We start from the raw sequence: 12,122 nt of genomic DNA, 5'->3' as shown, positions 1-12,122 counted from the left end.
TAAGTGACCGCATCAAGTAGATGTAGAAACTTGGCACGTAAGATAAATGTGAATAGTGGTCTTTTATTGAGAAGAACTTGTTGGACCATCACAAGCACAGATGTTTCGGTCAAAGATTTACTTGATGCGGTCGCTTATGTGACTGGGTTGTCCAGGCTTGGGACAAATGTCTTTGGTCACTTATGTGACTAGGTTGTCCAGGCTTGGGACAAATGTCTGCGGTCACTTATGTGACTAGGGTGTCCAGGCTTGGGACAAATGTCTGTGGTCACTTATGTGACCGGGTTGTTCAGGCTTGGGACAAATGTCTGTGGTCACTTATGTGACCGGGTTGTTCAGGCTTGGGACAAATGTCTGTGGTCACTTATGTGACTGGGTTGTCTAGGCTTGAGATAAATGTCTGTGGTCACTTTTGTGACTGGGTTGTCTAGGCTTGAGATAAATGTCTGTGGTTACTTATGTGACTGGGTTGTCCAGGCTTGGTACAAATGTCTGCGGTCACTTATGTGACTAGGTTGTCCAGGCTTGGGACAAATGTCTGTGGTCACTTATTTGACTGGGTTGTCCAGGCTTGGGACAAATGTCTGCGGTCGCTTATGTGACTGGGTTGTCCAGGCTTGGGACAAATGTCTGCGGTCACTTATGTGACTAGGGTGTCCAGGCTTGGGACAAATGTCTGTGGTCACTTATTTATCTCAAGCCTAGACAACCCGGTCACATAAGTGACCACAGACATTTATCTCAAGCCTAGACAACCCGGTCACATGTCTGTGGTCACTTATGTGACTGGGTTGTCCAGACTTGGGACAAATGTCTGTGATCGCTTATGTGACTGGGTTGTATAGGCTTGAGACAAATGTCTGCGGTCACTTATGTGACTGCAAATTCAAAGAACTAGGCTATCATGTAGATATAAGATAGTAGGAAATGTATTTGCAGTCCAAAAGTGAGTGTACACCAAGCGATATAGGAGAAACTGTCTCACTATTGCATCATTGCATCATTGAAGGTATCCAATGTCTCTTATATAGTGTTTTATCACAGCTTGATCCACATCTCTACAAAAATCATCTGTGTGTCTGATGAAGGTCAGCTCAATGATCGAAACGTTTTGGATTGCAGATACATTTCTTACTATCTCACATCTATATGAGTGCTTCGTATTTTTTGGATTTACATTATAAAAGGGCTGGGCCCCTACTAATTCACTATCCCATCTGCAGTGCAATATTTTAAACAGACACGTATGTGACTGCACACTTCTAAATTGTGACAGCAATCGGTGGAAATGCTCGGAAGTCATGTGACCTCATGTACGAGCTTTGCACACTTGCAGTCTTGCACCTACTAGAATTATCTGGCTTTTCTCAATTCACATCTATTAAAAAAAAGCCAAGTGTGCAAATCACGCATGTGTGATCACATGACTGCAAACCAGCACAGGGCATACAGGGAATCATGACAGTTTGCTCACTACACACTGTCACAACTACACAGTATACAGTCACAAAAATGATTTCTGTCCCAAGTCTGGACAACCCTTTTAACCTCCAGGGAATACAGGGAAATCATGACAGTGTGCTCACAACACGCTGTCACAATTAAGCAATCTGCAGTCACAAAAATGATTTCTGTCCTAAGTGTGGACAACCCCTTTAACCTACAGGGAAAACAGGGAATTCGTGACAGTGTGCTCACGACACAATGTCACGATTAAGCAATCTGCAGTCACAAAAATGATTTCTGTCCCAAGTCCGGATAACCCCTTTAACCTGCAGCCATAGTGGTAATCTGCAGGTACATATCGTTTTCAACATGTTTGGCTTTCTAATTGGAAGTGGTCAATATAACTTCATTTTCTCCCTGCAGCCGCCCTTCTAAGTAGAAGCCACATACACTTCAAACAGTATTTACATGGAGATTGGCTGCCAGTAAATACTGTATGTTTTTGTGACAGGGTTCCCTTTAAAATGAAAAATAAGCAGCGATTTTCACAGGTAAAATGTGAAAATTGCTGCTTATCTTTTCTTTTAATGTTCCAAGTCCACCTGTATATTGTAAAACTAAATATAATAAAATATATTATACGTATGTAGAGCTTAAAATCACGAGGCTTTGACACCCGTCATCTGTCAAATCACGTCAGTCAACTGTTCTAAGAGTATAATACAAACTGACTGTTGGAAAGAGGTGTGGGTGGAGAATATCAACTTCCCAGAAGGCACCATATGGGGAGAAGAAGAAAATGTGTCAATGTATTAGAAGCATAAAATATCAGAATTTTACTTGACATGTTTCAGGCTTTGCCTTCAAGCTCTTTCGTGATTTTTTGGAAATGGGGTTGCACTATGTTCATCTATGCATAAAGCTCCTGTGCTATATTTTTTATTCTACTGGTAAAAACAGTTTGAGATGCTGGGAGCCCATAAGACTAATAAAAAGGGCAGCAAGGTTTGCTTGTCTCAAAAAAAACTAATAAATTCTGTCCAATTTTTTAATCGGACAGCACACAGACCCATGGATTCTCACTTGTCCATTCACACATTCTCTAATAGCTCAGTGTGTTATTAGCTTGATTCCCAAGCAAAAGGTCACTGGTTCAAATTGAGGAGCAACCGTGAAGGTTCCCCAAAAAAACAGAAACAGCACCATCCAGCTCCTCAATAGTGGTCTCTCGGCCAAGAAAAGTGCCACACAGCATCAGGTGAGGCCATCACAGCTGGAAGAATACAAAATACATTTGGACTATGCATTCAAAAGCCAAGAGGTGGACATCGAGGCAAAATATCAGAGTCAACAAGGCGGCTCATCACAAGGTCTATCAGTACTGGTGCGACAAACATGACAATGGAGGTGGCTCGTATGCTTCATAATATTGAGATCCCAGATTGCCCCCCACAGTCCCCAGAACTCAACCCAATTGAACACTTGTATGGCATCCCCAAGTGAGGGGACCAGTAAGCACCAACATTGGGAACTTGTAGAAAAGATATGCAAGGAGATATGTGTGAATCTGATGAAGACCATGCTCAGAAGGATTCAGGCAGTGATGAAAGCCAAAGGTGGATTTACAAAATACTGAAAAAAACAATAAAAATTAACAGTTAAAATTTTAAGAGCAAAACAGTAACAATGCAGTGACATGACAAGAATCTGCATAACTAATCATATGCTACATATTTGCAAGTGAAATTTATGTATGAGATATCCAAGATGATTGTCTATAAAATGAAGGTAGTCTCAAGCTTAAAGCTGTATTGTAGAGCTTTTTGCTTGTCAGTATATAGATATATATACTGTATATATATATATATATATATATATAGACCACCTAAAAGAATCGCACTTACCAGATATCAAACAATTATTATTGGCAAATGAATGGGCTCTCACATACAAATCTTTGTCGCTGACAGATCCCCCTACGTTCTACAGCAGTTGGCTCCCCCTCTTGACAGGAAGCAGTATCACACGGTGTGATACCGGTACCTTATCTGCAGTGTAATGTAGCTGGAATGGCGATTGACCTGACAGCGATGCCGATCTCTATGTGAGAGCACATCCACCATCGGCACTTGCCAACTTTGTTTGGGGTCTGGCGATTTTTTTTTTTCGGATGGGGGGGGTCTGCTTTCTTTTAGGGATGCTTGCTTTCGCTGATGAAGAATTTTTTTAACTTTTGTAGCTGTTTGGACATTTCCTTATGGCACCACAACTAGGACTTTTTTAGACTAGGGCTTATATTTTATCTAAACTCAAAAAATCACCAAAAATCTTACTAACTTATTTTCAGGGTAGGTCTTATTTTCTGGGAGACAGTGTATATATTTTCAAGGGTGCCAAGAGCGGATTGGTAGCCAAAAGAACTGGGGCTGATTTAAAGGAGTCAGAAGTGCCTTGACTATGGTATCCTATCTCATTTTTGTCAGCACGGTTTTTGCAAGGTATTGTTACTCTGTGCAGAAAACCAACTAATGTAGGCAGTCTTACAGGCTATGTTCTCTTGGAAAATTATACAGAATAGAAAAACATGCAGAATAGCTCCCAGGAGAGAAAAACGGTCTCGCTCTCTAGTATAGGAAAAACAGAGGGCACGGAAACAATCACCTTAATAGATGCACAATCAGCAGCACTACGCTCCGTCTCCCACTGATCCCTTCATTCAGAGATGCACTCCACTACAGAAAGGTTTCTCTCGTTACAGGAAAAATATCTTTTAGAGCAACAACAGGAGCTGAATTTGGCTTTGCAGAAAGTAGTAAATGAACATAAGAAGAAGGTTGTAAGCATAGAAAGAGAAAACCTTAGTAAAATCCACAGCCTCAAGAGAGGTAAGTGCCCATCATTGAGACTGCAAATCTGACAGATTTTTTTTTCCCCTCGTGGCTACACGGAGGTTGACAGATATTGACCAAAATTAACAAATTGTCACAAACAGGCATAATGATCGCAGAGGTCTCAACCGCAACTGGGCCTGGCAGGGTTGAAGGCCCAGCGCCCGGCCTGCAGAGAAACAGCCGCCTCCTCTCCGTGAAAGAGGAGCTGCACTGTTCCTTTACTTTCGATCAGTAGCGTAGCTACCGGTGGGGGGCAGAGTGCACCGTGACTCAGAGTGGACGGGCTCAGAGTGGCCGGGCTCAGAGTGGACGGGCTCAGAGGGGACGGGCTCAGAGGGGACGGGCTCAGAGGGGACGGGCTTCAGAGGGGACTGGCTCAGAGGGGACTGGCTCAGAGGGGACTGGCTCAGAGGGGACTGGCTCAGAGGGGACCAACAGAATTGAAAATATTTGGGAGCCCACTGATTGGACACCAAAAGATCCTGAGAGCAGGACATATAACCAAGCTCTGTATTCGGCTACAGCCCCCACATACACATTAGACTAATGTTGGTGGAACCAACTGATATCAACAAGTTTGGCCGACAGTCTAGCCCTGGACACATTATTGTCGGGTGAAATATTGATCTGATTTCGGATTGGCCATCGTATTGACTCATGGAGATCTGCAGATACCAGATATGAGTGCCACCACACAGGAGCCCTCAGCTGAAAGAGAGAGCCGGCTGAGATGTCTGACGGTCGCACCATGGTTCAGTTGGCAGGCATCTACTGTGTATGGTGTCCTTAAAGGGGTATTCTTAGCTCCAAGATCCTACCTTAAAATGTAGTAGGTGTAGCAATATTATCTATTAACTCCAATTAGAAATTTAGTATAGTTCTTCTGATTATCTATGTCACTTGCTTCATGTGCAGGGCATTGCAGGACCTTAAGTATCTATGGTTACGACCATGAACAACTAACTGTCACTATATGCATGGTGGTAACTATGGATACCTAAGGTCCTGCAATGCGATGCACATGAAGTAAACAACATAGCTAATCAGAAGAACTATACTACATTTTTAATTTGCGTTATTAGCAAATATTACTACACCTACTACATTTTGGGGTAGGATCTTGGAGCTGGGAATACCCCTTAAATCTAGCAGCGCCATAGATAATGAATTGGGACGTCTTTGAAGTTCTCCATTGATATGTGGCACTTCTAAACTCCAATTTTGGGATAGTGGAATCCTAGCAGTGATACCCTCAGCAATAAGTCATCAATTGTCCTGTAGATAAATGATAACTTTCTAAGATACAATTCTGTTTGGTGTCCAATACCAGGGGGAATGTGTTTTTGGGTTTGGACTTAGGGAATGTGCACACGATCAGGACCTGCTGCGTCCTGGACTTAACAGGTCCTGAACTGCGGGGCCGCAAGTCTCATCCGCAGGAGATCGCAGCTGCCCGTGACATCAATCAGAGATTGGGGCGCTGCAGTCTCTCGCTTGTGTTCTCTCTACAGACTCCGCAGCAAAGAATTGACATGCTTGCAGCTCGGAAAGCTGCACCATAGGTCCGTTTTCGCTGCAGGACGCACATGCACAGTGGGCATGGGATTGCTAGAAATCCTATGTACTGTACAACGCAGCATTTTGAACGCGGCGAAAACACTCGGATCCAAAACGCTGTTATGTGCACACACTGCGTTTTTTGTGACCACAAAGATGCAGCGTTTTTGGCCCCAAAAAAACGCACAAAAACGCACCTGTGGCAAAAACGCATAAAAAAGCATATGTTTTGTGCGCTTTTTTCTGCGTTTTGCTGCGTTTTTCTCCATTCAATTCAATGGGTGAAAAACGCAGGGAAAAACACAAAAAGAATTGACATGTTGCATCTTTGTAGTCACCACAAAAATGCAGCAAAAAAAAACAAAAAAACTGCCCTGTGCGGACAGCAAACATGAAATCTCATAGACTTTGCTGGGGAAGGAAATGCCTGCAGTTTTTGAGAGCAAAAACGCACCCGAAAAACGCGGTAAAAAATGCAGCGTGCGCACATAGGCTAAGATGTTCCCCTGGGGATTACATTTTGTAATATTTCATTATTTTCTCCCCTTTTCTTTGTTCATCACCAGATGATGAATGTATGTAATCGTGTTCTCTCTGCAGCTCGGGAGTCTGTGATTCTCAGACTAGAAGAGCGACATCTACAGGAGAAATACCAACTTTTTCGACATCAGGTGATAGAACAATACGCTCTGCAGAAGCATCAGCTGCGCAAACGGCACGAGAAGGTAAAAGCCCATTATTACTCATGGTCTGATAGAAATAACTGCTGCTCCTATATGCTGTACTGATGGTCGGCGCACATCCATTATGCTGCTCCATTACACTTTACATAATGGTATCATTTTGACCATTTTTTTCTATATATATATTTCATACTTTTACCTAATAAATACCAAATTTTGGGTATTTTTTCTTTTTTTTAAATCATTTTTCTTGATATTTTTTTTTTTACAATTATATTGCATTACCACTGTATTATGTCTGTCAGTAACCACATAGTCATGTTTGGCCCCGTGCTACCATGGCAACCAATAGCATCGGGCACTAATGGCATCCAAAGGGTTAAACTGCAGAGCTCAGCGTTGTCAATGATCTCCTAGCAGGTTGTTACCTGTCATATTCCCTACAAAATAGTTGGTGAATAATACAGCAAGGTCAGCAGTATCATACAATATATTCCTCATTGAGTATATAAATAAACCCGCCTGGGGTAAAAATAAACCTACAGCAAATATAATGCTGACTAGTGGCGGACATGACTAATGGCTTTGTCTGATTGGAATATACTGATGACTTATGCTTTAGATAAGTTAAAAATACCTGATCATTAATGGGCCCAACACCCCCATGATCAGCCATTATATGCTCCTGGTTGTCGCTGCCCCGAACTGTATCCCCTTCCCTATTGAATAGGAGCTGTGCTGCCGTACCCAGAAGCCGCCACTACACATTGAATGGAGCTGTACAGTGCGGTCGGTGCCAGACCCTGCAACAGCTGATCGGTGGAGGATTCACTGACGTCACTGCGCCGACCACAAGCGTGTACGTGGCTGCTCTCTGTTATCTGCTAATACACATCCACACCCATACACACACACACGTGGCTAATTCACTGACGTCACTGCGCCAACCACAAGGGTGCGTGCTGCTGCTCTCTGTTATCTGCCAGTACACACATATATGCAGCCAATTTCACTGACCACTAGGGTGTGTGCTGCTGCTCACTGTTTTCTGCCAATACACACACACAAATAAGGAATAACATTTGGAACACCATTCTAAGTCTGAACTGGGTGCAAAAACCTAAAAAAAAAATCACTATATGGAGATAAGGTATGCACACCAGTGACTATGCAAGGGGAATACATGAAATAGCAGAAACTGCTGTGTGAATACTGACATGAAAAATCCAATAGCTATATGTAAGAATGAAGTAGCTAAATTTCTCTTTATTCATACGTTCATGGCAGTAATGCAGATTCCATTTTTCACATTTTCATTCCTACATATAGCTATTGGATTTTCCATGTCAGTATTCACACAGCAGTTTCTGCTATTACATGTATTCCCCTTGCATAGTCACTAATACACACACACACACACACACACACACACACACACACACACACACATATATATGTGCCGCCCCCATGCCAGCAGCCGTGCTGCTCGGACCCGGATCTGCGGTATGGCTCAAGGGACTCTACCGGACTTTCGTCTCTTTCTCTTTCTTGCTCCTGACTGACTAGAGCACTTCTCTCAGCTTTCTCTCTGACACTGCAGCTGTGAACTCCACAGAGCTCCTTCCTCCTCCACAGCTACATGCTCACTCCTCACTTCCGACTCTTTCTCTCTAACTACTCTTGACCTTCCTTGTCTACTCTACCCTCGGCTGGCTCCTCCCACCCACCCAGTTGCTAAGCTCTCACCCTATGGGAGCAGGGATGGGTCTTACGACCCCTCCCAGCATGCAGCATGGGGGGTAGCTGCCACTGTCCCTGGTCCCTGTGTGTACCTAACAATGGGTGTAGTGTGAATTTGCCTGTGGACCGGCGTTTACTCCTTTCCTTACCCAGGATGGGATATCACACCTCTGGCTGGGGTGCAATGTTCCTGTGGCGACGGAAGCCTCAGGGGTGCCACATATATCACCGTATGTGCACTCACTGATTCTGGACTTTAGTGAAGAATTCAATAACGTGAACATAGCACTGTGCACGCACCGGCCATGGGATAATGGCGGCGGTCGCTGTGCAAAATTTAAATAAAAGGGAAGAAAGCAGCAGGGGGGGGGGGAATAGATATAAAAGACCCCATATATATATATATATATATATATATATATATATATATATATATATATATGTATGTATATATATATATATATATATATATATATATATATATATATTTATATATATATATATATTGTGCATACCCCCGCACCTGCCAATCAAAATAGTCAATATGCAATACTGACACAATGCAAGCTGCTAGAAACAGTTTATGGTTCGCGCACCCCATGATAGTGTAACAATGATCAGTTTAATGAAGACAACTGCTTAACAGGCAAAGCCATATACGAAAGACTGAAAAATTAAACTTGCTATATCCATAGCAAAACTATTATGTCTGAGAGGAGATCTCATTTATATGTATAAATACATGTGTGGTCAATACAAAGGACTGGCACATGACTTATTTCTTCCAAAGACAATACTAAGGACCAGAGGGCACTCACTGCGAATGGAAGAAAAGCGATTCCGAAACCTAAATAGGAAAGGGTTCTTTACAGTTAGAGCGGTCAGACTGTGGAATGCCGACCACAAGAGGTAGTAATGGCAGATACTATAACAGCTTTTATATCAGGGCTGGATGATTTCCTCAGTACACAAAACATTGTGGGTTATAGATAATTTAGTGACAAAAAATGTTTAATTGGTGAATAAAGGTTGAATTTGATGGACCTAGGTTTTTTTCAACCTATATAACTGTGTAAATATGTATTATATGGACACACGCTGAACGTTTATATCATATATGGTGAGGGCAAACACTTTACTCTCTCATCTCAGTTTGCTATTTATATTTTTTTTCTAATTGCAATCTTATTTGTATTATTTAATCTGTTATACGGCCATAATTCTCCTGTGAGGTGCTTTTTAAATGTAAAAGTATAGGTAGCAATTTAATCAGGTTGCTGTTTTTAAGCAGTTGTCTGTGGTTAATGGCATTGCCTGTTAAGAAGATGTCTGTGGTATATGGCATTGCCTGTTAAGCAGTTCTCTGTGGTTTATGGCATTGCCTGTTAAGCAGTTGTCTGTGGTTAATGGCATTGCCTGTTAAGAAGATGTCTGTGGTATATGGCATTGCCTGTTAAGAAGATGTCTGTAATATATGGCATTGCCTGTTAAGCAGTTGTCTGTGGTGTTCAGCATTGCCTGTTAAGCAGTTGTCTGTGGTGTACGGCATTGCCTGTTAAGCAGTTGTCTGTGGTGTACGGCATTGCCTGTTAAGAAGATGTCTGTGGTATATGGCATTGCCTGTTAAGCAGTTGTTTGTGGTGTACGGCATTGCATGTTAAGCAGTTGTCTGTGGTGTACGGCATTGCCTGTTAAGCAGTTGTCTGTGGTGTACGGCATTGCCTGTTAAGCAGTTGTCTGTGGTGTACGGCATTGCCTGTTAAGCAGTTGTCTGTGGTGTACGGCATTGCCTGTTAAGCAGTTGTCTGTGGTGTACGGCATTGCCTGTTAAGAAGATGTCTGTGGTGTACGGCATTGCCTGTTAAGCAGTTGTTTGTGGTGTACGGCATTGCCTGTTAAGCAGTTGTCTGTGGTGTACGGCATTGCCTTTTAAACAGTTGTTTTCATTGTTCTAATAGTGCAGAGATTCTTTACATTCAGATCTCTCCACATCCATCCATTGGTCCAGCCCATCCTCCATGTCAGTGAGGAGGAGTAGGGGATAATGCTTATAGTCAGGGCTGAGGGAATGGTGCCTGGTGCATTACCTCTGCAGTGTCCTGTACAGGAGATGGTGCTGAGGGTGACTCTGATGGAGGAGTAGGCGGGGTTTAGGCGGAGTTACGGGTCTGTGCTCACTGCCGACTTGCAGCTCAGCACAAGGAATGATGGGAAATGTAGTAAGAAGGAAGCAGACTATTCTGAACAGGAAGTGACCACTATGACAAGAGAGCTGATACCAGGACACAGGAAGAGAAGCAAAAAGGCAGAAAACTACATGGAACTTGGCATAATGTAGATGGGGATCTTTAGGAGCATTATCTTTAGACAATTATGGCAAAACTAGTAACTGAGCCTAGGTAGTGGACAACCACTTCAAGGCTATTTGCACATGTAGTGTTTTTGGAGGGTTTTTTTTATGAATTTTTGCTTGCAGATTTTAACAAATCTGCAAGGAAATCTTTATGCCAGCAAAGCCAATGAGAATCCGGAATTGTGCACACATTCAGGATTATTTCCTTGCAGAAAGAAATAATAATAATCTTTATTTCTATAGCGCCAACATATTCCGTAGCGCTTTACAATTCAGGAGGATCATATACAAACAAGTAACAGTTATAGAAATACAATATTTAGAGGGAAAAAAATACAACCCTGCTCGTGAGAGCTTACAATCTACAATGAGATGGGGGGAGAGGCAAGGTTCAAGTGCTTATTTACAATGACAATCCAGCCATCTCACAGAATTGGGGCTGGATAATGGTTTCCTGGACCAGTGGGCCCGAGCCTTGAGATGCCTTTGGGTGCCATGGAGTTTGATGTGGAGTTATGTTGTGAGAGGTTGTAGAGGGACTATGTGAATCGAATCTGATTAGGGAGTGTGATAGGCCGCCCTAAAAAGATGCGTCTTTAGGGTGCGTCTGAAGCTGAGTAAGTTGTGATTTGTCCTAACTTCTTGGGGTAGAGCGTTCCAGAGGGTTGGTGCAGCTCGGAAGAAGTCTTGGATCCGGGAGTGGGAGGTTCGAATTAGTGTGGATGTTAGTCGAAAGTCGCTTGCAGAGCGTAGAGAACGGGTGGACTGATAGACAGAGAGGAGGTTGGAGATGTAGGGGGGTGCTGCACTGTGGAGAGCTTTGTGGGTGAGAACAAGCAGTTTGAATTGGATCCTATGATATATGGGCAGCCAGTGCAATGACTGGCAAAGAGCAGAGGCATCCGAGTAGCGGTTAGCCAGATAGGTGACCCTGGCTGCTGCATTAAGGATGGACTGTAGAGGGGAGAGTCTAGTTAGGGGGAGACCAATTAATAGAGAGTTACAGTAGTCCAAGCGAGAGTGGATCAGGGCCACGGTGAGGGTTTTTGTCGTTTCCATAGTGAGAAAGGGGCGGATTCTAGAGATGTTCTTGAGGTGCAAGCGGCAGGTGCGGGCAAGAGATTGTATGTGGGGGGTGAAGGAGAGATCAGTGTCAAGTATAACCCCCAGGCAGCGGGCTTGCGGCCTAGGACTTATCGTTGTGCCACACACAGAGAGGGAGATGTCAGGTTGAGGAAAGTTGGAAGATGGAGGGAAAAGAAGAAGTTCAGTTTTGGAAAGGTTAAGTAAATAAAGAAATCTGCAGCACGTCAATTCTTTCTTCCTTTTTTACCATTGAACGCAATGAAAAAATGCATCAAAAACGCACTTTTTTGCCACAGCATATATCCTGCAAGGAGAGGCAGATTTAGACAGATAAAGCTACTGGATAGGGATATACCGTAGGTGAAA

At 43.1% G+C, this 12,122-nt stretch overlaps 1 protein-coding gene across 1 annotated transcript in view; it reads left to right on the top strand.

Moving 5' to 3' along the window:
* The window catches only part of LOC142304134 (uncharacterized), a 189,807-nt gene that overhangs the window by 123,099 nt on the left and 54,586 nt on the right, over positions 1-12,122 (top strand). The window contains exons 13-14 of the mRNA XM_075346200.1: positions 4,205-4,331; positions 6,495-6,619. Of these exons, the coding sequence (XP_075202315.1) occupies positions 4,205-4,331; positions 6,495-6,619 (252 nt within the window). The remainder of the gene's footprint in view (positions 1-4,204; positions 4,332-6,494; positions 6,620-12,122) is intronic.

This window comes from Anomaloglossus baeobatrachus, chromosome 4 (genome assembly GCF_048569485.1).
Source record: "Anomaloglossus baeobatrachus isolate aAnoBae1 chromosome 4, aAnoBae1.hap1, whole genome shotgun sequence".
In the NCBI taxonomy this organism is placed as follows: Eukaryota; Metazoa; Chordata; class Amphibia; order Anura; family Aromobatidae; genus Anomaloglossus; species Anomaloglossus baeobatrachus.
Note: the sequence above shows the minus strand (reverse complement) of the source record. Positions and strands in the feature narration are given on the sequence as shown.